We start from the raw sequence: 26,053 nt of genomic DNA, 5'->3' as shown, positions 1-26,053 counted from the left end.
CAGGGTCTTAGGGAGGTCTGTCTCGGGGAGGGACTTCCGGTCCTCCGGGGCATCCCGGCCAGGTCACCCCCCCAGCCACCTGTGACAATAGATTTCTTCTGAATGAGGTGATGCTAAAAGTGGTGTGCCTCAGGGGTCAGGGCTGGGGCTGGAGCTCTTTATAATATACACTACATAAACAATCTGATAAGAATATCATAAGTAAACTGGTTAAGTTTAACAAATGATTCCATACTAGATGGAAGGACAGATAATAAAGAATCAGATGAATCGTTAGAGAAGTACCTGGAAAGAACACAGGAGTGGGGGGATTTGTAGACAATGAAGCTTAATGTACATAAATGTGAAGAATTATATGTTGGAAGTTGAAATGTCCTGTTTTCATCTACATTGTTCTCATGTCAAGTGCTCTGATGTTCTAATTCGTCCTCTCTGTGTCCTACTCTGGACTCTTTACATTGGCATTGCCCTCAATATGCCTGCTATTCTACTCTGTGGATTTTCTCATTTCTGAGGTCTCCCTCAGGTGAAGGACTAATGGCTCCCAGACAAACTGGATATGTGTCCCTGGTCTGGCCCACTTGTCCCATTTCATATATGTCACCAATGCATCAAATGTATACACATTTACAATTATAGAGCCCAGTTTTATAAAGTTCAAACCTTCACATTTTAAAGGAAGTAAAGTTTCATCCAGGATGGCCCCCCTCACTGCTGTGATTGACCCGTCTGTCTTTATTTCTTTTATCACAGGAAAGAAACTTTTAAAGGAGATTGACACCAGAAACGAGCCACCTGTCTCCGGCCCTCATATTAAAGGTAACTCATTTCTTTTACACATCTGCTCAGCAGTTCCTCCCGTCCTGTGCTCATCAGGTCTCCTCATTTCTTCTCATTTTGACTTCTAGACCTCCATGAGACACATAGACAGGCTGTGTCTGAATCCACAAGAACTCTGGGGGCTCAGGCTTCTCCTGGAAATCCACACACCACAGGTGTGGGTTTTGAGACTCGATACACAGAGTTGGTGGTCATTAAACAGGACACAAGAAACCATAAGGAGACTGAACATGAACTTATGAAAACTGGGAGGATCCATGAAGAGCTCATGGAGAAAGGAGAAGCAGAGAAATGTGAGCGAATCTGGATTGAGCAGCTGTTTAGGAAAAGTCCTGTAAGTGTAAATCCAGCCAATATCATAGTGGTCAGCGGGATGGCCGGAATAGGGAAGACCACCATGATTCAGAAGATCATGTATGACTGGGCCAGAGGCACTCAGTACCAGAGGTTTGCATTTGTGTTCCTATTTAAATTCAGAGAACTTAACCTTCTAGACAATGAGAATGAGACACAAATGTCACTGACCAAACTGATTGAAAGGCACTATAAATATCTCAGTGATGATCCACTAAAAGACGTTCTGAAGAATCCTGAAACTCTCCTGTTTATATTCGATGGTCTGGATGAGTACAAACACAAACTGGACTTCACCCAGAGTCAGCTCTGCTCAGACCCAGACGTTGAGGTGCCTGTCCACATCCTGGTCACCAGTCTGGTCAGTCAGACATTACTGAAGGGCTGTTCAGTCCTGATAACAAGCAGACCAAGATCCTTGGAGGCTGTGGACATAAAGAAAACTGATCGATTTGTAGAGATCCTGGGGTTCTTCCCTGAACAAAGGCTGATGTACTGTAAGAAGTTCTTCGATGATGCTGATATGGGCACCAAGGTTTTTCAGTATGTCAAGGAGAACACCATCCTTTACTCTATGTGCTTCAACCCCTCGTACTGCTGGATGATCTACTCTGCACTGAGGAGTCACTTCATGACACCTAAAGAAGAGCGAGGAGCTGCTCCCAGAACTGTCACTGAGATCTTTGTGATGTTCCTTCACAACATCCTGACCAATCACAGACAAGAAGTCAAAAACCAGAGAATGATTCTGGTCAAACTGGGAAAAATGGCCTATTATGGGCTGGAAAACAGGATTCATGTGTTTAATGAGAAGCAAGAGATGTCCACCTTTGGTCTCCAGACAGTCTTGCCCTCTCCATTCCTCTCTGGGTTACTGCAGAGGCAAAGCACTGTGGAGCATGCAACATACACGTTCTACCAGATCACCCTGCAAGAGTTCATGGCTGTCTGCTCCTTCTACCTTGAGCCATCAGGGGACATTAAAAAAATCCTGAAGAACTGGGACTCATGTAAAGATGGCCGATTTGAGATTGTTACTCGATTCATGACAGGACTGGCTTGGTGTTCTGTGCTTAAAACATTTGAGAGAATCCTGGGGGAGTTTGAGGGGAACACAGTAAAGCGCATACAAGAGTGGGTGAAGCAGAAGGCTAAAAGGACGCTACAAGGGGGAGATAAACGTGAAGCTCTGCGAGTTTGTCACTGGCTCTGTGAGACTCAGAATAAGGAGTTAATTAGAGACGCCATTGGGAAGGATTTAAAGATGGACTTTAGAAACACAACTTTATCTGCTGTGGACTGTGCTGCATTGGCATCTGTCATCAGCTGCTGTGGAGAACTTAAGGAACTTAACCTGACAGGTACACCTCTGACCCCACAGTGTATCAGGAGACTGGCACCGGGGCTCAGCTGCTGCAGTGTAGTCTGGTGAGTGATGCAACTTTGTTTAACGAGTTCAGTTTGATCTGTGAAGGCACTTTGTGTAAATGAGAGTCACTGGGGGGCACTGAGCTCCACTGTCATAGGACCTTCTAATAAGCCCCACCCCACTCAACAGGAAGTGAGGTCAACCAGTAATTATGTGATAATTAGGTCATCTCATTCTCGATGATCCTTCACAACACATCTAAACCACCCAGACTTATGCTGTTGTTTCTGTTTCAGACTCTTAGAGTCATTAAAGCCCCCTTGTGCAGACGATGAGCTGATACCACTGGTGTACATCAGCAGATTAAAAAAGATGGTTGAAAGTCTCAATTTCAAACTGCATTAGTTAGTAATCAAACAACGATTTGAAACATTAATGGGGCAGAAGCATCATATTGTGTGAATGTGACCATAGTGGCTGAGAATTAAATCTAAAGTGTGATTACAAGAGTGTGTAGGACTGTTCACCATTTGAAGAATCCCAGAAAATTTAATGAATCTCCAGTTCATTTGCACCATCAGCAGACAGACTGGGAACAAAATGGATGGTCAGGATGCTGAAGGTTTGATTTTTCACAAAGATGCACTGATTATTGAGTTTAATTCTTTTTATTTCTTGTTTCACTCACCACATGCCCAGACCACCTCATCTACCTCTTCTGGTGGTTCTGTTCAGAGTTCCTTTTGTATTCCTAAAGTCCTCACCTTCTTCATGAGATGGAGTTTAGTGGTCCAGTGTAGGACCCTGGTCTCAGCCCCTTGTCCTCCTAATCTTCTTCATTCAGTCACTACTCAGAGCTCATGACCACAGGTGAGGATCAGATGGTGGGCTGATCAGTAACTCATGAGCTTTATCTGAGGACTTTGCTCCTCTTCACTACTCTTCCTGTCTTTTTATGGACTTTGATCTCCCACTTCTTGTGTTACTTCGTACTTTGTTTGTTACCATTGCACTACTCATAGCACACTGACACTCAGCCCACTTTAGTGCTGTGGTACTAATCAGTCAGTTATCATTGTGTTTGTGATTTGAAGGAGTGCTTCACTTTGCTGATGATGTTCTTCAAACGTAGCGCCTCTCTTTTAGCTATTCCTAATTTAACAGCCCAGTCCATCTCGGGTATCGCCAAGCTTGAGAATAAAGTCAAGTCAGGAAAGCAGTTGACAATGCTGACCCCACACTTCCTTTCCACAAACTCCAAAAACCGCATGATGCTCTCAGTACTGTACCCCCATGTTAGCAAATGTGAGATGGCCAGTCAGTCCTGATTGATGAGACAGACTCATTGCCCTCATCCTCCTCTTCCTCCTCTTCCTCTCTCACGGTACTTTTACTTTTGCTGCTGCCTGTGCTCTGCAGACCAGCGATGGTGGTAACCAAACTCTTTGCCTTGTTACTTTTTTTTGCTAGTCCAGCTTTCTCTTTTGCTTTTCTTTTCTTTTCTTTTCTTTTCTTTACCCTACAGCCCTCTTCACTATATTGTTCTTCAGTAAGCATCTCTTGTTGACCACCATCCCTTCAGGTGTTCTCTCAGTCAGTGGCTGCCCACCGAGGCTCTCTTCATCTTTTACATTTGTTTTGAGAGGCGGCACAGCATTGCCATCTTTAGGACTTTGTCCTCCGGTGCCACTTTAACGTCAGACACTTCCTCCTCCACATTTTGTACTGACACTGTTCTCAGACATACTATCAGCTCCAGCCGGTGCACTATCTTCTGTGTTTGCACTCCAACTCGTTTCTTTCTCAGGCTCTATGCTGGTCATCACTGGCTCACCTTTTTCATATCCTGGTGTTACTGAAACACCTTCTCCTGTTTTCACTTCACCTTGATCTCTGTTCATTGTTTCAGATTTAAATACCAGTTTGTCCTCCATGTCTGATTCACCAGTCACTGAATCTTTCACTTTGTCATCTGATGTTCTCCTTAAAGAGCTCTCAGTGCTCACTGGATGTTCCTGATGTATCTTAGTTATTTTTTCTCTCATTGTGCTTACATTTGTTTGACTTATGCTTTGTCTGACTACTTTTAAAGCACTTTATTGACTCAGTGGAGACAAACACAACATAATCTCACCCATCTACTTTAAATTGAGTTCTTTATGCATGTTTATCTAATAGCGCTGTCTTCTGAATGAGTCAATATGTTTCCAATCAGGAGATCTGCTCCTTCATCATGATCATCATCATGTCCGTTATGACTTTGCGATATCTGAAAAATTAATTTAATAATACTTTGTTTTTCAAAAATTGAAGTACATTAGAAACAATGACTTGTTTAACTGGAGTCAGCTTATTAGCAGCCCACCCTGTACCAGGACAAGAACCAAAGCCTCATCATTCAAGAAAACCACAACTGTTTTATTCATTTGTGAGGCAGATCATACATTCTTACAGCCCACTCTTTCTGCCACTTCCACTACAAAGGCCTCAATGGAGACTCCTACTGACCTGCTGCCCCCCAGATTCTTAATAGCAGTCAGCTCATCCCCCTGAACAGATCACAGCACTTGTCCAACTCCCTACATTTCACTAAACATGTCTAAGTCAGTAGACCCTCAGTCACTGATCAGAACAGCTCTGCTTTATTTCAGTTCACTTTTGTGGAGGAAACTTCTCAAACCTTTTCCTGAACATCGTAATCGTAAACATCCACGTAGGTGACCACCTTAAGGCACAGATTACGAACTGGGGGCCTCCTGTGTAAAACTTTGCTTAGTTTCTAAACTAAGACTTTTCTAATGTTCAAAACACGAAAATGGCATTTTCATAAAAAAATCAAATTTATCAAACTCTATTTACACCACATGGCACATAAAGTTCATCTGCAAATCTCAAATGAACATAAAACTCCGCACTTTCAGCAGCTCCCCATCTCCTCCCACCAGTAACCACACCTGACTTAAAACAAGGCCTCATTTGAATATTCATGACCTAATCACCATATAAATCAGGCCCTCTTCCTGAGTGACGTCTTTACTTTCAAACTATGGGCAGAACACTAAAAACGAAACTTCAGTGAGTGAACTTGAGGTGTTAGTGACATGTGGCAGAGTTTAAGGAGCAGTCAGGGGGTCTGCCCCATCTAAATGTCTAAGTTTCAAATAAATGATAATTTTTCCTTTATTTTTTAATTCCACAGTTAATGTAAATATTTTATACAAAGAAAGGCACACAGTGACGCTGTGCTAACGTTCTGCCTCATAGTAAGGGGTCTGGGGGTCACGTCCTGGTGCTCCCTGTCTGGGTTTGCTCCCACAGTTCAGAAACATGCAGGTTAGGTAAACTGGTGATGTTAAATCATTCACTGATGTGTGTGTGTGTATGTGAGTGTGTGTGTGTGTTCACCCTCTGATGGACTGGCACACTCTCCAGGGGTTTTTCCTGCCTGTGCCCACTGCTTGCTGGGATACACTCCAGCTGTCCCCTGCCCTGAATGTTATAATCTGTCCTGCCTAAAGCAACTCACAGGTGACAATCTTTTAAACAGATAGAGAGATGCGGTGTGCAGTTTCAATGACAGGTTAGTTTACTGATGACGTCAACTTGAATACGTCGTCTACAGAATTTCCTCTTTTATACGCCTGAAAGACGCTCCTGTCGATAGTAAAGATCGTCAGTAGTCAGCACGAGTGATTGTAATAGTAGAGTGTGTGGCTGTGTCTTATGGCTGCCAGTACAAACAGTGGCCTTATGGTCTGCATGAATCTCCATCACATGTCACACATACCACTGTGATAGAATATTTTAAATGAAGTGATATTTGTCTCTTAATGAAGCAAATAAATAACAGAAAACGCTTCAACTTTCTAATCAGTTAACTAAGTCGCACTGATTGTTGTGTACATTTTTTAACTTCTTTAAACAGGAAGGTGCTTATTTCGTCACAATTAAAATATGTAGACAAACTTAAAAACAAAGCATTTTGTAATTAAAATATCATTAATGGTATTTGTGACTTTTTTTCCCTGATCATGACTGACTTATCAGCAGATTTAGACGTCCCAGAGCCATCCTTTTGGAGTTGTGTGCTGAACTGGAGCCAACATTACAGAGACCACTGCACAGAACTCACACGATACCTGTTATGTTACAGTTTAGAACGACCAATTTAGACAACAGATGGATGGACATTAGCTTTTCATCGAAATGCACAAAGAAATGAGATACTCTGTTTACTGCATTTGTAACATCAAAAAAGTCTGCGTTAGATTTATGGATGATTGAAACTTCAAACCAATTTTCACGCCAGGTTCAGCTTTTATAAATCCTGTCTTTTACATATGAAATGGCTTATGCACGCTTTATACATGAGACCCCTGGGTAATAGTGAGGCCTTGAAGATGGAGTTGCAGTTGGTATAGGACTCGTTGGCTAGCAAGTGTCTCAGAAAGAGAGCATCCCTGACGTATTCCACAGGTGACCTCAAATGGTGCTGTCAATGTCCCAATCATTTTTAAAACACTAAAAACATTCTGATATGCTGGACAACAAAAGCCCCAAAGCCAAAAGCCTTTAGCACACCTAAAAAGTACTTGAGGGCCACCACGTTTAAGGGCCCTTTCTGGTTCAGCAAATGTAAACCTTGTCTTGAACCAAACTTTTTAGAAGCGTTTGCCACATCACAACCTGAAACAACATCAGAAATGGCGGGGCTAGGCAGACAGTAAGTCTGTGCCAGTTTCACAAAGAACCCCATAAAGTGTTTCAAATGAATAGATAGATAGATAGATAGATAGATAGATAGATAGATAGATAGATAGATAGATAGATAGATAGATAGATAGATAGATAGATAGATAGATAGATAGATAGATAGATAGATAGATAGATAGATAGATAACTTTATTAATCCCAAGGGGAAATTCACATTCTCCAGCAGCAGCATATTGATACAATAAATAATATTAAATTAAAGAATGATAATAATGCAGGTGAAAAAAAGACAATAATTTTGTATAATGTTAAATGTTAACGTTTACCCCCCCGGGTGGAATTAAAGAGTCGCATAGTTTGGGGGAGGAACGATCTCCTCAATCTGTCAGTGGAGCAGGACAGTGACAGCAGTGGATTCTCCATAATTGACAGGAGCCTGCTCAGTGCCTGTCGCTCTGCCACAGATGTTAAACTATCCAGCTCCATGCCAACAATAGAGCCTGCCTTCCTCACCAGTTTGTCTAGGCGTGAGGCGTCTTTCCTCTTAATGCTGCCACCCCAGCACACCACTGCGTAGAAGAGGGCGCTCGCCACAACTGTTTGATAGAACATCTGCAGCATCTTATTGCAGATGTTGAAGGACGCCAGCCTTCTAAGGTAGTACAGCTGGCTCTGTCCTTTCTTGCACAGCGCATCAGTATTGGCAGTCCAGTCTAATTTATCATCCAGCTGCACTCCCAGATATTTATAGGTCTGCACCCTCTGCACACAGTCACCTTTGATGATCACGGGGTCCATGACAGGTCTGGGCCTCCTAAAATCCACCACCAGCTCCTTGGTTTTGCTGGTGTTCAGGTGTAGGTGGTTTGAGTCGCACCATTTAACAAAGTCATTGATTAGGTCCCTATACTCCTCCTCCAGCCCATTCCTGATGCAGCCCACGATAGCAGTGTCATCAGCGAACTTTTGCACATGGCAGGACTCCGAGTTGTATTGGAAGTCCTATGTATATAGGCTGAACAGGACCGGAGAAAGTACAGTCCCCTGTGGCGCTCCTGTGTTGCTGACCACAATGTCAGACCTGCAGTTCCCAAGACGCACATACTGAGGCCTGTCTTTAAGATAGTCCACGATCCATGCCACCAGGTATGAATCTAATCCCATCTCTGTCAGCTTGTCCCTAAGGAGCAGAGGTTGGATTGTGTTGAAGGCGCTAGAGAAGTCCAAAAACATAATTCGTACAGCACCACTGACTCTGTCCAAGTGAGAGAGGGATCGGTGTAGCATATAGATGATGGCATCCTCCGCTCCCACCTTCTCCTGATATGATAATTGCCAAGGCCTTGGATTGGGTTGGACGCCAGTTCTTAATTTCTGTGATGTCTCAATTTTTAGGAATTACAATAACCACTGCTCTTCAACATGAGAGTGGGAGTTCATTAACTTATAGGCTTTCATTAAATACGCCCAGTGAATCGGCACCAAGGTGAGTCCAAAATACTCTGAAAAACTCCAGCAGTAAGCCATCAGGGTTAAGATCATTTAGTGCAGCAGTCAGTTCAGGCAGAGTGAGAGTGACTTCCAGAAGGTCCATCTCCCCAGCAGGAGCCTGTGTCCGTGGCTTCAGCAGAAAACAACAGTTGGTAGAATTGTAAAGCCAAAGTCCAAATGGCCTCAGGCTCCTCAAGTTCCTGCCCTTTGCCAGTCATTTATTTTGCTCTCACAGGTCTTCCTTTCAAGTCCAAAACAAAATAATTTGTGAGAGCGTCTGTGTCTGAGAATGAATGAGTGCCCATGGACTCACCTGTCAGTCAGGGCCATCAGAGATCCTCAAGAATGGCGTCTGTGTCTCAGAAGTCTGTGCTCAGTGCTGAGTGGAGCTCATGAAGGTCTCTTTCCAACTCGTCCATGGCTGCTGTGCTCATCCCCTTTGTGGTTTGTTCAATTTATTATTGGCAAAGGATTGTTATTTCAATTTTAGAAATGTCCCACCATTGATGGAGTAAACAAAACTTCTGTTTTGTTTGTCTGCATCACACCCAGAAGTAGTCAAAGCATTGGATAAGCTAAGAGTCTTTCAGCAGACTCAAATTAAACTGCCAGTAAGATCTAAAGGAAGGTGGAGAAGGAAAGGAAACTTGAAGAGAGACCAGCCTGTGGTCAGAAAAGACTGTGGGATTGATAGAGCAGTTAGCAATGAGATTTCTGTGATGTGTCTGAACATAAAACCTGGTGGTCCTGGCCGTGGAGATCGACCCTGCAGAGCCCTTCATCCACGTGAACTGCCTGTCAGCAGGAAGCAGAGGCCTCCAAATGTCAGTAAAGTTATTCTTTGCAACAATAGACCCCAGCTCTTTGACAGACTCCAGATGTGACTCCAGCCCGCATCTGTCTAATAGTTGAAGTTGCCCCCAGAAACAGCAGCCCCTCATTATCTTTACATCATTTAAAATGGAAAATAAAGGAGTCTCTCCCTGCCTGTAGTGAGGTATAAATGTTCACAAAGTCCCACTTCTTCTCCTCTGTGTCTGCCACCACCTTTAGAAGTCTCTCACCGATAATTTCAGTAAAATCGTTGAAAACCCTGGCATGGACATTGGAGCAGTGCCTTCCATAGACAAAGACCACCATACAAGTGACAGACTGGAACAAGTAGTGCATAACAGCAAAGATGAAGGGAAACGACAGAAAGAGAAGAGAAAAGAGATGAACATGGACACATGAAAGTAGACGAAAGGACAGACAGACATGGAGGAGGACTGAGTGGTGGACAGACAGTGGAACAGGAGAAAACACGGACAACAGTAATAGAAGTAACCATCCAGACACTGACAGAGGAGAAGGTCATAGGGAGGAAAGGTGACAGAATTAGGACTGAAGACAGTGTGGACAGTAAGGAGTGAGGCACAGGAAGTGACCACCAGTGGACAGAGGGGGCTCAGCAGGTGTCCATCATTACAGCCAAGTTGACTGAACAGGCCGACTTTTATCTGAAAGGACACAAAAATGGGACGTATCACACAGGTGTACAGCGGTCATCAACTCAAATGGTCAATGGAGTTAGTGATCAACAGATGAACACACACATCACCTGAATTAGACAGCCAGAGTCACAAAGAGGAATTCTGGGAAGGTGACATCACTGGGGGACATTGACATATCAATAACATAGTTCAGTGTGTGAAGTGGTGCCCCCTTGTGTTTGAAACTCACATTTGTGCGTCTTTACAGGCTGATCACAAAGAAGTTCAGGCTGTCATATGACTTTATGATCTGTTGACTATATAGCGCCTTTCTATATTTTTTATACACATGTGATGTGATTAGAAGTACAAATCCCCAGCCTGACTGATTTCAGTCTTGCATATCTCATTCAGGATCTCCCAAAATCTCAGCAGCAAATAAAATGGCCAACTAGAGTTAGTAATATTCTGACCATCACTCAATGGCCATTAAAGATGGCTCTCACACCACCCTGGTCACGCTGGTCACTCTGTGATTCTATTCATTCCTTCATACTGACCAGAGAGGACACAGAGGAGCTACAGGACGAGTTTGACTTGACAGATTTGAACGTCTTAACATCTTTAAACGTGACACAGTGACGAATGTGAGCACACGGACACGGTCACTTCATGTATCAGTGTGTTGTGGACCACCAGTGTGAGTGGCTCTGTGAGTCTCAGAATGAGGAGTTAGTCAGAGACGCCATTGATGAAGATTTAAAGATGGACTTTAGAGGCACAACTTTATCTTTGCTGGCCTCTGCCATCAGCTGCTGTGGAGAACTTCAGGTCCTTAAGCTGTCAGGTACACCTAAGACCCCTGAGTGCATCTGGAGACTGGCAAGGGGGCTCAGCTGCTGCAGTGGCACCCAGAGAGTGATGTGACTTTGACGAGTTCAGTTTTATCTCTGAAGGCACTTTATGTACATGAGAGTCACTGAGGGCACTGAGCCCCACCGTCATAGGACCTTCTCATAAGCCCCACCCCACTCAACAGGAAGTGATGTCACACTGTTACCGACATGCTAACTATGCCCCCTCATTTTTGATGATCCTTCACAACACATGTGAGCCTTCCAGACCTTACACCGACATCTCTTTCTCAGACCCTTCTGGTCATTAAAGCAGACACTGAGCCAATACCACTGCTGTAAATAAACAGATTTAACAAATCTCCATTTCATAATGTGTTGATTTCATTGAGCCAGTGGTAATTAATCAGCCATATAGCCATCTGTCCATTTTCCAAACCCGCCATATCCTAAACAGGGTCGCAGGGCATCCTGAGCTCATCCCAGCAAGCACAGGGCACTGGGCAGGTTAATGGGCTGTAAATGCTAACACCAGGGCTGTGAGTGAAATCTGAAGTGTGATTATGAGAGTGTGGAGGACGCTAACAATGTGGAGACACTCAAAGAATCAGTGAGGGAGGGGAAACGTTTAAACATCTCAGAAGGTTCAATCAGTTTGTCTTCAATGTCACAAACCCTGGCAGCCAGGAAACGTTTAACACTAGAATTACCCGAGCCTACGAGAAAACTCGTAAATCCAGCCCACCTTAAATCCGTTCACACCTCTCCGTCAGGGTCTTTTGTCCTGTAAATATGCCGATTAAGACAAGCAGCAAGCAGCCTGCTATTCCATCCCCACACCACCGCAGAACGTTCACTGAGTTTTCCCAGCTCATGCCTTGCTTGATTATTTGGGAGTGAATGAACTGCTGGAGTTTTAGAGTGGAAATAATAGATCATTATTTGGAACACGTGCACTTCATGTGTGTTCTGTTTCTACAATAATCTGTGTAAACACAACGTTAAAATATATTTTTCATATTTTAGTAGTTAATGTTACAAAATTTTGGCATAAACTATAGAATGTGTGAAGCCTGAAGTCCAAAGATCAAATTAACACTTTCACAAAGGGCTCAAGGATAATAGAAGAGCCTCCGTGGTGTAGCTGTAAAATTTGCCGACTTGTAATCAAGAGTCCCCGGTTCGATCCCCACTGTCTCCTATGTTTGCTGTTGGGGCCGCTGCTGGCCAAATGGGTGCCCTAAGCAGAAATTTACTTTTGTGCCCCCTCCCCCAAATATTAGTTAATAATAATAATAATAATACATTTTATTTATATAGCGCCTTTCCCATGCTCAAGGCACTTACAGAATATAATAAAGAACGGCAGAATATACAGTATATAGCATTGTATAAATCAGATAAATAAATAAAGAAGATTAAGACAGTAAATTCTGAAAAAAACAGACAACATAATCGATGGTCTACACACACACACAGGTTACATTAGCATCTTGACAGAGAAGTAAACTGAGAGAAGGGTAATAAAGTCAAGTCGAGCTAAAAGCCTTCCTGAACAGATGAGTTTGGAGTTGTTTTTTAAAAGAATTCATGGAGTCAGCTGACCTGATTAATTTCGGTAGGTCATTCCAGAGTCTGGGCGCTATACAGCTGAAGACCCTGCTGTCACCCATGGAGTGTAGATTAGTGAGGGGCACAACAAGATTACCAGAATCAGAGGACCTTAGTGGGTGGACAGGCACATAGTGATGGAGAAGGTCACTGATGTTGTTTGGCGTGAGGTTATTTAAATCTTTGTAGGTTATTAGTAGGATTTTATATTCGATTCTGTAAGACACAGGGAGCCAGTGAAGACGGAGCAGGATGGGTGTGATGTGCTCGCTGCTGCTGGTTCGAGTAAGGACTCTTGCAGCTGAGTTTTGAATAAGCTGGAGCTGTGATATAAGATTAGAAAGGGCACCTGCCAGTAGGGAATTACAATAATCGATGCGGGATGTGATAAAAGCATGGACAAGTTTCTCAGCATTAGAGAAGGAGAGGAAGGAGCGAACACGTGATATGTTACAGAGGTGAAAGTAAGAAAGTTTCTTAATGTGATTTATGTGGGTTGAATAAGTGAGGGAGGAATCAAAAATGACACCAAGATTTTTTACAGTAGAGGCAGGTCTGATGAGATCACTGCCAAGATGGACTGCGAAGGAGCTCATTTTATTAAGTTGTATTTTAGTCCCAATTTGCAGGAGTTCAGTTTTATTGCAATTTAATTTTAAAGAGTTCTGCTCCATCCAGGTTTTAATTTCACTGAGGCAAATTGTGAGCTGAGAAAGCTCCGATGAAGTTCCACTTTTAACATTGAAGTAGAGCTGGGTATCATCTGCATAAAAATGATAACCCAATCCATAATTACGTTAGGCAGCCGTAACAGAGGTGAGGGCGCGCGTGTCATCACGTGTGCTTAGCCTACTCTGCGTTCACCATAAAATGCAATATATACGTTTATATTTTTGTTTATTTGTTTATGTATATTATTAATATTAATTTATTATTATAATATATAAAAACGATTTTTTTGAGCAGCTGGGATGGTGCCCCCCTGGGAATTGGTGCCCTACGCAGACTGCGTACTCTGCATATAGGGAGCGGCGGTACTGTTTGCCGTTTTCAGTAGTGAGCTGCTGTTATTGTTAATATTATACAGTACACACATACATTTGGTTTGCGTCTGTACATTGATCCTGCTGCATTGAATAAGCTCACGCCTTCTGGTGCATGATGTCAACGCAGCATGGAGAAAAAAAGAAAGAGAATGTCCAGTTCCATTGTCTCAAAACACCACTCACATCCACAGTTATTCCCAGTTTCAAATTAAAACTAACAGCGTCAGATCCCTGGGTGGGCGGTAGTATGTATGGTGATCGTGACGTTGCGTGAGGTCCAGTGTAAAGTTTCCACAGTCAGTGATAGTTTGGGGCGCCATGTCATCTGCTGGTGTTGGTCCATTGTGTTTTCTGAGGTCCAAGGTCAACGCAACTGCCTACCAGGAAGTTTTAGAGCACTTCATGCTTCCTGCTGCGGACAAACTTTATGGAGATGCAGATTTCATTTTCCAACAGGACATGGCACCTGCACACAGTGCCAAAGCTACCAGTACCTGGTTTAAGGACCATGGTATCCCTGTTCTAGATTGGCCAGCAAACTCACCTGACCTTAACCCCATAGAAAATCTATGGGGTATTGTGAAGAGGAAGATGCAATACGCCAGACCCAACAATTCAGAAGAGCTGAAGGCCACTATCAGAGCAACATGGGCTCTCATAACACCTGAGCAGTGCCACAGACTGATCGACTCCATGCCACGCCGCATTGCTGCAGTAATCCAGGCCAAAGGAGCCCCAACTAAATATTGAGTACTGTACATGCTCATACTTTTCATGTTCATACCTTTCAGTTGGCCAACATTTCTAAAAATCCTTTTTTTGCATTGGTCTTAATTGATATTCTAATTTTCCGAGATACTGAATTTGGGACTTTCATTAGTTGTCAGTTATAATCATCAACATTAAAAGAAATAAACATTTGAAATACATCAGTCTGTGTGTAATGAATGAATCTTATACAGTAATCCCTCCTCCATCGCGGGGGTTGCGTTCCAGAGCCACCCGCGAAATAAGAAAATCCGCGAACTAGAAACCATATGTTTATATGGTTATTTTTATATTGTCATGCTTGGGTCACAGATTTGCGCAGAAACACAGGAGGTTGTAGAGAGACAGGAACGTTATTCAAACACTGCAAACAAACATTTGTCTCTTTTTCAAAAGTTTAAACTGTGCTCCATGACAAGACAGAGATGACAGTTCCGTCTCACAATTAAAAGAATGCAAACATATCTTCCTCTTCAAAGGAGTGCGCATCAGGAGCAGAGTCTGTCAGAAAGACAGAGGAAAGCAAACAAATCAATAGGGCTGTTTGGCTTTTAAGTATGCGAAGCACCACGGCACAAAGCTGTTGAAGGCGGCAGCTCACACCCCCTCCGTCAGGAGCAGAGAGAGAGAGAGAGAGAGAGAGAGAGAGAGAGAGATAGAGAGAGACAGACAGAGTTTGTTTTTCAAGCAAAAATCAATACGTGCCCTTCGAGCTTTTAAGTATGCAAAGCACCGTGCAGCATGTCATTTCAGGAAGCAGCTGCACAAAAGATAGCAACGTGAAGATAATCTTTCAGCATTTTTAGACGAGCGTCCATATTGTCTAGGTGTGCGAACAGCCCCCCTGCTCACACCCCCTACGTCAGGAGCAGAGAATGTCAGAGCAAGAGAGAGAGAGAGAGAGAGAAAAGTAAGTTGGGTAGCTTCTCAGCCATCTGCCAATAGCGACCTTTGTATGAAATCAACTGGGCAAACCAACTGAGGAAGCATGTACCAGAAATTAAAAGACCCATTGTCCGCAGAAATCCGCGAACCAGCAAAAAATCCGCGATATATATTTAAATATGCTTACATATAAAATCCGCGATGGAGTGAAGCCGCGAAAGGCGAAGCGCGATATAGCGAGGGATTACTGTATACAAGTTTCACTTTTTGAATGGAATTACTGAAATAAATCAACTTTGTCATGATATTCAAATTTTATGACCAGCACCTGTATATGCACGGATGCCAGAGGCCAGAAGCTAGCCGTGCACAATACAACCGCCGCCCGATCGCGAATGCGCACACCACCGTATATACAACCTTCGTTTAGTAATGTAGATCTCCAAGCCCGGATCCGCAGCCATGGTTACTTCAGCACACAAAGCCACCGCCGTCACCATCAGGGAACTAGGTGGCGCAGAAACCGCACAGCGCCTCAGCAGCCCAGAGTCAAACCCACCGGCTTCCCAGAGTTAGTAGGTGGCTCCCAAACAACACAATACAACCTGTAAACTAAACTTGAGTTAAAGCGTGCACACCAACAAGTTGCCATGGTGACATATTTTAACTTCAGGTAGTGGTTACTACTGACAGTGCCAAGAGTCAGCTACTCCACAGTGCCAGCAGTCAGTGTGCTCTAAATACACTCTGCCAGCACTCAGTGTGGCAGCTGTCAGTGTGGCTTATTTGAATCACATTAAGGTAATTCAGTGTTAAAAGTAAGTTCAATTATCATTCCTAACAGCAAAACGACTTCTAGCCAACGACACAGCCATAGAAAAATAAAAACGAGACTGCATAGATAAGCACAATTAACAAATACGCCTACAACATGCTTCTGAAACTCCAGAACCAAACGAGTCACGGCTCCAAAAAGAAACAGCTTTAGTACAAATATATTTTTTTAATTAAATGAAAACTTTCCCAGGACGCTTCCACCCTCCATGATTTTTCATCCCTCCAAAGATCAGAGGGAACAGAAAGTGATTGCCATTCTTAGATTTGCGATTCTTTCGAGAATCGAGGGTTTACTGGTTATTGTAGAAAAGGAACACACATGAAATGCATGTGTTCCAAATAACGATCTATTATTTCAGCTCTAAACCTCCAGCGCTTCACTCCCAGATAATCAAACAAGGCATGAGCTGGGAGAACTTAGTGAACGTTCTGCGACGGTGGGGGATGGAATAGCCGACTGCTTGCTGCTTGTCTTAATTGGCACATTTACAGGACAAAAGACGCTGATGGAGAAGTGCGAACGGATTTAAGGTGGGCCGGATTTACTAGTTTTCTCGTAGGCTCTGGTAATTCTAGTGTTAACTGGCACAGCTGGGAGTTGGCAGGAATTCTGACATTCTGGACTATTAAGTGGCCAGTTCTGAGTTCTTTATTTTATTATTACTAGACTTCTGCCTTTATCCAAGGTGACTTAAGTACTGAGCCTGAATTGTTGGCTGGGATGGATGAGGCTTGCTTGTATTCACTGCAACATGATGATCACTGATTTTAATTCTTTTTATTGTTTGTTACTCTCACCACATGTCCAGACCACCCTATTTACCTTCTCTGGTGGTTCTGTTCCAAGTTTCTTATGTGTTCCTTAACACTAGAATCCCTGAAGCCTACAAAAGAACTCATAATCCGGAGCCACCTTAAATTACTTCACACCTTTCCATCAGTGTCTTTTGTTTTGTAAACGCGTCGATCAGCACAAGCAGCAGGCAGCCTGCTATCACATCAACCCACTGACACAGCTGAAGTTCTCCCAGCTCCAGTCTCTTATTTGGGTGTGAGGCGTCTGGAGTTGTAGAGGGTAAATAATATCTCGTTATTTGGAATACTACCCTTCATGTGCGTTCCGTGTCTACAAAGATCTGTGTAAGTGAATGATGACAAGAACCGCTGAACACATAGCTAAAATAGAAACTTTTTCCATATTATATTAATAATGGCATGAAGTGTATAATGTGTGAAGACTTTAGTCAAAATATTAAATAAACACGCGCGCTTTTATTGAAGAATATAACCAAAGAAAAAAAAATCATTCAATTTACATGTTAATGTCAATGAGTTAAAAACCCAAGGTCAAATGTCAATCGACAGGAAGGTGATACGTAATACTTGAATGGTGCAGAGGTAAAAACTGCTGCCTTATAACCAAAAGGTTGTCAGTTCGAGGCTGTGCATTTTGAGTAGTGAGCTGCTATTAATATTATTATTACTATAATATAATAAAAACATATATTTGATTTAAGTCTGTAACGCCCGGTGTAAATTTTGGCAACTTGTAAAAATTAGCGCTTGTTTTTTTATTATTCAGTTTTATTCTGTCAGTGACAGTCATGTGGTACAACAAACTTGCCTGTCCCTCTCTGAGCTGGTGCTGTTTATCTCCATTCTTTTCACAAGAGCAGTGATGACCATCATAACAACAGACAGCTTCTTCATTGTGCTTTTACTGACTAATAGACTGCTGCACCGCAGCACAACTCAGCTTGGCACCATAAAGTAAAATGGGACTTCCACCTGCAGAGGAAACTTCAGCCACGCTAGTGTTTAGATCTGGCAGTGCCATGATCTTTTACAGGTAGCAAAACTTTACACCAGCTGTTACAGACTGAAATCAAAGGCTTCTTCTTTTTGGGCACAATTAGGACATCTCCTCCACTCCTACAGCCTGGACACTGGCCACCTTTTTCACTTGCTGATCCTGCTTTGTCAAGTCAAGAGACACTGAGGTCCTCCAGGTATCATTGTATGGAAGGCCTCTAATTTCACCTTGACAGCTTACTTACCCCTGATGTCCACCATGACAGGCACCAACAAACATTTGGCCACATCCCCTGCAGCTGAGATCTTAGTCTGAGATAGCTTACCACCCAGTGGTGATCAGTTGACAGCTCAGCTCTTCACTTTACCTGACGGTCCCCTCCATACAGCCTCAGGTCAGATGAGATGACGTTACATTTGATCATTCTTCACTTGTTATGAACAAATCCTGACCAGCACAGAAAGTCCTGTGGAAGCCGGCTCGGACACAGACAGGTGAACACCGATGGTTCACCCACAACACGTTTATTTACATTCATATTTACAAAAATGCACCTCAAAACCCCCAAAAGTCCTCAAAGTCCAGGCCAACTCAAATGCCTTCTCTCTTTTCAGGCCGCCACCTTGCCTCCTTCCAGACCTTGTCCTTCTTCCACCCGACTCCAGTTCCCGAATGAAGGGAGGCGGCCCCTTTTATAATCACCCAGATGTGCTCCAGGTGCCTCCCGACAATCTTCCATTGGCACTCCCCAGTGTGGCGGAAGTGCCGGCCGCGCACCTGGAAGCACTCCGGGTGTGGCGGAAGAGCTGAGTCCAGGGCTCTAAAGGCATTGGGGTTGCCCCCTGGGGGTGACCATGGGCCCCTACAGGGTTGAGCTTCAAAGCTCTGTACCCGTGGTCCCCTTAAGTACCAGGGAGGTCGCCCCCACGTGGTCTGGGGGAGCCATAAACCCTGTTCTGGTCATCCGGGGCATCCCGGCCAGGTTGCTCCCCCCAGCCACCTGCGACAGTCCGTACACATTCAGCATTTGAACGTGGGTCAGACAGGCCATTTCTCCCAGTTGTGCTCCTTGAGGTATCTACATAACAATAGTGCTGAAGACTCTCAGTAGGACAGTAGATGTTGCCCTTGGGTGGTGCTGAATATCATGTGTTATGTCTGAGGTGTCATCACATTTATTAATGGTGGTACAGTTTAAGAGTTTGATAACACAGCTGAACAATAGAGCATGTGAACGGGTCCTTACAGAACAAGATGACCAACAGAACACGTCAATCACACAATGCATTTCAAAATCAGAGTCTCCTCATGTAATACTGTAACAATGCTGACAAGTTGCACCAGTCTATGGATGAGTCACCATCAGTGTGACCTGACAATCCATAATGCAAATGAGAAGTTAAAGAGCCAGCAGCAGGAGAGCCTATAAAAACAGCAAGACTGCAAAGTTGCAACAGAATTCCAGCTAGTAGAGTAATGGTGAGCAGTCCTTTGAAGGATAGAGAGTCACCTAAAACAGCCACATAAAGAGCAGAGGATCCATTCTGTCACCGGGTGCTGGTGGTACAATACGTTGTGCTCTTTATAGTCGTTAGGCACACACAGCGGTCAAAGTTCTGCTGCCAAAGCCTCATTGAGCTGAGCCTCTCATGCTTTGGTTCATCTTGTAAAGCACCCAACTGTAAGCTTCTTAGCCTTTTGAATTTTGCAGTGGCAGGTTCCATTGTCAATGTCTGAATTTCCCTGATCTTTGCCTGTCACCTGACAGAGATGTCACCCCAACTACTGGGGTCCATGATCTCACTCACCTGAAATGTCATTGCAGTGTTTTTACACAACTTGTAGTATGAAGTTCACTGCCTGCGTCAGATTCAATGTGGATGATGGAGAAGATGCCAGAGAGTGGAAGGAGCCCAATGCCAGATGGTGACACGCTGACAATGTTTTCACAGTCACGGCACACTCGACAATTAAATTAAATTACTTGTATTAAAATGTAACAAAAGAATTCATTCATGCGGACAGACGTATTTTTGTACCGTGTACTGTGGTGAAGCCAGAGGTGCTGATGCAGTGTGGAACTTCACTGAATATGAGGTGCCATTTAGAGAAACAATCATATGATTTGAGTACACATGTGCCACCAAACCATTGTGTGTCTACGTGATTCAATACATGACTGTTGTTTTATAGCATAAGGACAGCTTTACCTCCATACCTCAGCAGATATTTAGGAATCATTTGATGTAAGATATGGCAGCACATGTCTGTGATGGACAGCTGTCACTCGGTGTGACATTGATGCTCTTTCACTCAGGACATGTCAAGCAAATCTGACAAGTCTGGCATCAAATCATCAAGTTTTATAGGACCCCTGATGTGAATATCCAATATTTGCTAAATACAATTCCTTATTCTGTAAAAGCCGAGTAAAGACTGAGACTGGTCATGTGACTTACTGAGTTTTTCACAGCCAAAGGGAGGAATGTCACCGCTGACAACATGTCCACAAAACTCTCCATGAAACTCAAACTACTTGCTAAAAACACAAGTCTACCACAGCCAAAGTGAGATGTGAGTCTGCCACCCCACTGAGGACAACATGTGAGGTTGTCAAGGCGGCCTACACCAGCAAAGAGCACAAGCTGAGCCTGATGGGAAGACACACACAATACAACAGAGGAAAGGTGTGTGATGTTACCTCAGCTTCTAGGCTGTTTGGTGTTGATCTGGAGATTCTGGCCACAGACCAGGAAAAGGCATTTGATCGAGTATGTCACCGATATTTGAGGAGTGTTGGGTTTGGTGAGAATGTCACAGATATGATCAGGCTCTTGTACACCAATGTTTTTGGTGTTTTAAAAGTTAACAGCACTTTGAGTGCCCCCTTTATCAGTGAAGAAATGGATTTGACAGGGCTGTGCCTTATCTGACATGCTGTACGCTTTGTCCATCGAGCCTTTTCTCTGCCAGATAAGTCGCAGACTGCAGGGTGTGACGCTGATGACGTTCTCTTTGTTGTTACATCTAACACTGACATTGAAGTATTAGTCTCAAGTAGTATTCTTGTGTCAACGTCTATTTGAAAGTAATTCTTCATCAAAAATCACCTGGGCCAGGAGTAATGTAAGTAAGTAAGTAAATAAGTAATCTTACATAGAACAGAAAGTGTTTCTGATATCTTGTGGTGGTGATGGGTGCTCAGGGGTGGACGACAGCAACTGGGATTGACTTTTAGATAAAGGAGCCACTCGACTTAACAAATGGAAGTGGACTGTAAATAAAGTGTCACTTAGGGGACAAGTGACTCACAGTTTGAGAGCCTCAATGCTTTGGCACAAACCTGCGAGTGCAGACCCTCCACCTGGGCTTTCACACAGGATTCAGAAATTGCTGGTCAGCTACTTTAGGGATGACCTACACTTGGTAAAGCAAAGTATGATCTTCTTACCTTTGGAAGAAGGCGGTCAGGGCCATTGATGTCGTTTCAAAAGTTTCTCAGTTTATTCTTCAGGTGCTGCAGAAACTCTTTGTCTGTTTGTTACCCCTGAGCTGGTGTTGGGCTCCTCTCTCCATCTGAGAGGCTTTGGTTTTGACAGACAGCTAATAGTCATAAACAGACGCAAAATGGGCCTGTCCAGCTTACGTAACTTTTACAGTCGGGGTCTTATTAATGTGGCACTCTGATTTTGTGATGAACTTTCTGACATGGATGGTCTTTTTGGGTGGTTACTTGATGAGCCTTTCGTGTTTAATTCTATATTTTCATGTCATCTTTTGTCCAGTGACAGTTTTGTTAAGCATAATTATGTATTGATGGGTGAACACTTCCTGATCGACACAGTTGTCCAAATGGGGTGGGTTTGTGGATACCACTGTGAGTGAATGAAAAGATGGACCTCTGGAGAGAGCAACATACAATTGTCTGTGACTGAAAGCGGGATCGTCTGTGACGATGGAGGCCATGCTGGAGAAAGTCACTTCGTCAGTAGGGATAAGTTTCAGCACTTGTTCATTAAGGTGTAGCGAGTCTTCGTTGTTGACGCTTAATATAGCTTGCGTACTGAGTTGTTCCAGAGTCACAGTTGAGAAACAATTTTTTAATGTCTTTTAAGCACAGGGAAAAAAATGAACATGTGAAACATCCGTAATGTAATAAGCCACCAAGAAAAGTAACATTGCAATAATGCACGCTACGACCCGATCGCTGTAAACAGAAGTGAAAACAAAATCGAGCCCGGTGCATTCTTTAACTGCCTTGTAGCGCAGTGGTAGTGTTGCTGCTTTGCAGTAAAGAGTAATTTTGGGTTCGCTTCCCGGTTCCTCCCTGTGTGGATAGCGCTTTGAATACGGAAAACACCGGTATATCAATGTAATGAAGTATTCTTATGCGTCCAGCCCTCTCTCTCGCGCGCGTGCCTGTATGTGTGTGTGTGTGTGTCTCTCGCTCGCTCGCTTGCTGCACGTGTTCCTGCAGGCATACGCCGCATAATTATTTATTGATGGGTGAACACTTCCTGAAAGACACAGTTGTCCAAATGGGGTGGGTTTGAGAATACAACAGTAAGTGAATGAAAAGATGGAACTCTGGAGAGAGCAACATACAACTGTCCGTGACTGAAAACTGGCTCTGGCAGATACAGGCATATCTTTTTGAAAGTTTGGCCCTGTGCCTTATTGTCATCGCAAAGGCCAATCTAACAGGAAATTGTCTTCGTGTAAAAGTAAAAGGCAAATTATCCGCGACAAACAAACTGTTTTACACGCTGCATACCAACCCACGGCATAGCATACGCCGCATAATCACGCCACTTTTTTAATGTTTTTTAAGCAGAGGGAAAAAAATGAACATTTGCAAAATCCGTAACGCTGCTTTCAGTAAGTACAATGCACACGCGTTTAATTTGTCGGCCACTTTTTGCCAGCCGTCTTTTCTGGTTTGGGCTGCTTTTGCAGTGTTACTCCTTGTGCATATTAAATCTTGAAATCCTTCGAGTAACTAATTAACTAACTAACTAACTAACTAACTAACTAACTAACTAACTAACACCCACCCACACATACACACAGCTTGTGTGAAAAAAATGCGCCCGTTCTTTCGTCATTTTGTTGCAGCCTATCAAAGACTTGCTGATCATGTTTTCTAGACTCAATATACATTGGCTTTTCACTCAGCGCGGGCGCGCACATTCATCTTGGATTATTACATCCTGCTAGACTAATCTGCTACACGGCTGCATTTGAAAAACCGACTTATCCCAGATGAGTTTCACCAGCATTAACTCATCCAAGATCAGGCATCTGATCTTGGATGATTTAAGCAACGTATGGAAAATACCCCCCTGGTAGCCACTGTCAGGGGGAGACGACCGGAGCCAAGGATCAGTCAGGCGACTGACAGTAGTGGAGTCAGGCACAGAGAAGGTCAGCTGCTGACAGAGCATCTCGCCTGTTGCAGGACCTGTATCGGTGAAGCAGGTGAGACGCTAATGAAAAAGAGGCACTGGGCTTATTGGTTTTTAAAGACTGCTTCCTTCATTGTGTTTTAACCTCAGTTTTAAAGGATTGTTTTAAGGATCCCATGGGATACCCCTCGCAAACTGTTTTACACGCTGCAAACAGCGATTCACATCCACGAGAAACATGCCTCTATGAACAGTCAACGTGGCTCAGAGGTGCATGTGGACTGTAGCAAGGACGCCGTGTTTTGTGAGTTCCTGCGTCCGAGTTGGTGGGCGTGGCTCTGCGAGTTGTCATCATATCCAATGGTCTTAGAGTTGGTGGGCGTGGTTCTGTCTTGCGTCTTGCTTGCCATGGACTTAGTGAATTATATATATAGATACTCATTAAACACTGAATACTAAAACTGTTCCAAATGTATAATGACAGTGTAAAGCTTTTATTGACCCCTCAGTGTTCACCTCAATTTTGGGGGTCAAGACAGTCAGGGTGACTCTGGGTTTTTTGTATCATTCACGGCCAAAGACCACCACAGGTTGAACAACTCTATCAGGGCCATTGAGAAATGGAGGACCACCCTGCTGTTGATCTGTCCCCTCTCAAAGAACACACAATGGTGACATGACATAAAGGGGCAGAAGTGACTGCCAAGTCTTCTGTTGAAAACAGACCTTTACAAATATTGACCAAAGATAGCAGACATTCCTGGACTAAAAATTGTTATTGATATGCCAAGGAGAGACAATCTGGGGGTGGGAGGTGAGAGGGCACCTGCTTGATGTGAGCTATATAAGATCCCAAATAAGAAAAGAACATCTGAGCTGCAGTGGAGAATTCTGAACAAAATCAACACAACTACATCCTTTATAGGTAATTAGCCAAAAAGATGACGATAAACGTAATATTGTGGACAAAAAGAAACAACAGTCCAGGTATTCTTACAATGTATTAGACTGGGATGGTTCTTCTGTTTTCATTGACTTAACAACATCAGATTAATCTATGGAACCAAATATAATAGAAAAGAAGGAGAAAAGTTCAATTGCTGAATTTTCTAGCAGGTGAAAAAATTAGCCATCTTAAAAAAGTTGAAATAATAAAGAATGTGGAAAAGGATTCTGTTAATTATTAAGATGAAAGTTAGCTCCAGAATACCAATGAATTATACTTATTAAAAAATGTGTGGGCAGTGAAAATGGCACTGGGATCAAGTGGTGAAGGAGATCTGTCTATCGATTATATAGTGCCTTTCACATCTATCTATCTATCTATCTATCTATCTATCTATCTATCTATCTATCTATCTATCTATCTATCTATCTATCTATCTATCTATCTATCTATCCTGTCTTACTTTTACTCTGTGTGTCGATTGCTTTGGTCTGGAGTGGGAGTGGCCTTTGTGCTAGCAGGAGAGTGAGTGTACCTTTTTCTTTTTTTCTAGTCATTTCTCTTAATTTTTAGCTGTGTTATTTATATATAGTTATTATTTCAAGTATAGTGTTTTTTTTTTAAAAAGAAGTGGCTAGGATGGCTGTGTCCATAGGGATACAGCCAGGCCTTTTGCCACATGGCTTTGAAAACCTTAGCAGAAGAAATGGCATCAAGTTGATTGTTGATCCAGTAGTTTCAGTAGAGAAGTGTGTTACTGAAATTGGAAAAATAATTGGATGTAAAAACATTATTTCTGTTTCACGAATGAATACGGCAGTTGTGGTATTTCTAAATGAGGAGGCCTTAGTTCACCAACTTGTTCAGGAAGGCCTAGTTATAATGCCTGAAGTGGACGGATTGGCTGAGGCCAAGTTGAAGTCCTCTAATCTGAACATACATCAGGCTGAAGAAACAGGCCCAGCTAAGGCTGAGGTTATGCAGCTTATCAGAGAAACGTCATCAACTGAGGTGGATGACATTGAAAGTCTGAATGCTGCTGCCTGTGAACCATCTAAGGTGGATGAGCGGGCCGAGGCCAGTCCTGAGTCCACAGTCCACAGTGAAGCTGCTCGTCCTCTCTTAAATGTCAATGCTGTGGCAGAAACTGAATCAGGCACCACTTCAGGTAGTGCAGTTAGGGAAGAAAAACTGGAATTGTTGAGGAAATGAATGTTGAAGAAGAATGGGCGACACACCCCAGAAAGAGGAAAGAAACCTCAGACGGTGGAGTAGGTGCAAAGAGAGGTAACAAAATGAACCTGACAGAGGGGGCTGACGTGTCTTTAAAAAATCACTATTTAAATACCAGAGAGGTGACAATTAGCCCAGAGTGTGAGGAGAGTCAGCAGGGTGGTGAGGACAGTGACTCTTGTATGTCAAGTGACACTTTAACTGGTACTCTTGGAAAAACGGAGTACAGCACTGAAAGCATTCTGAGCTTTCTGGATTTTCTTGAATGTTGTAGAACATTTTCCTGACCTGGAACTTTTTTTGGTTTCAGCCAAGCATGTTATGCATACTGCTGTTCCTTTGGGAATGGAAAGAAAAGAATTTAATCGTTTAAAGAATGTTATCAGCAAAGTTAGAAAGTCTCTCACCTCCTGCAC

General features: G+C 43.2%; 4 protein-coding genes and 1 long non-coding RNA gene across 10 annotated transcripts in view; 1 reads left to right on the top strand and 4 right to left on the bottom strand.

The window, feature by feature from the left end:
- LOC114643553 (protein NLRC5-like) overlaps positions 1-26,053 on the bottom strand; it is a 5,922,889-nt gene that overhangs the window by 542,587 nt on the left and 5,354,249 nt on the right. The window lies entirely within an intron of this gene.
- LOC114643557 (NACHT, LRR and PYD domains-containing protein 3-like) overlaps positions 1-26,053 on the bottom strand; it is a 1,908,976-nt gene that overhangs the window by 660,495 nt on the left and 1,222,428 nt on the right. The gene's annotated exons all lie outside the window — the stretch shown is intronic.
- Positions 1-26,053, bottom strand: part of LOC114642226 (E3 ubiquitin-protein ligase TRIM16-like) — a 773,543-nt gene that overhangs the window by 594,772 nt on the left and 152,718 nt on the right. The gene's annotated exons all lie outside the window — the stretch shown is intronic.
- The window catches only part of LOC127527383 (uncharacterized), a 374,162-nt gene that overhangs the window by 301,757 nt on the left and 46,352 nt on the right, over positions 1-26,053 (bottom strand). The gene's annotated exons all lie outside the window — the stretch shown is intronic.
- Positions 1-26,053, top strand: part of LOC114641943 (NACHT, LRR and PYD domains-containing protein 3-like) — a 476,010-nt gene that overhangs the window by 403,947 nt on the left and 46,010 nt on the right. The window contains exons 11-12 of one of the 2 annotated variants that reach the window (XM_051925776.1): positions 754-819; positions 909-2,622. The exons of the other annotated variant lie outside the window; for it this stretch is intronic. Of the exons in view, the coding sequence (XP_051781736.1) occupies positions 754-819; positions 909-2,622 (1,780 nt within the window). The remainder of the gene's footprint in view (positions 1-753; positions 820-908; positions 2,623-26,053) is intronic. 2 annotated transcript variants of the gene reach the window in all.

The sequence above is a fragment of the Erpetoichthys calabaricus genome, chromosome 4 (assembly GCF_900747795.2).
Source record: "Erpetoichthys calabaricus chromosome 4, fErpCal1.3, whole genome shotgun sequence".
In the NCBI taxonomy this organism is placed as follows: Eukaryota; Metazoa; Chordata; class Cladistia; order Polypteriformes; family Polypteridae; genus Erpetoichthys; species Erpetoichthys calabaricus.
The sequence above is the reverse complement of the archived record's forward strand: the minus strand, read 5'-3'. Positions and strand labels throughout refer to the sequence as shown.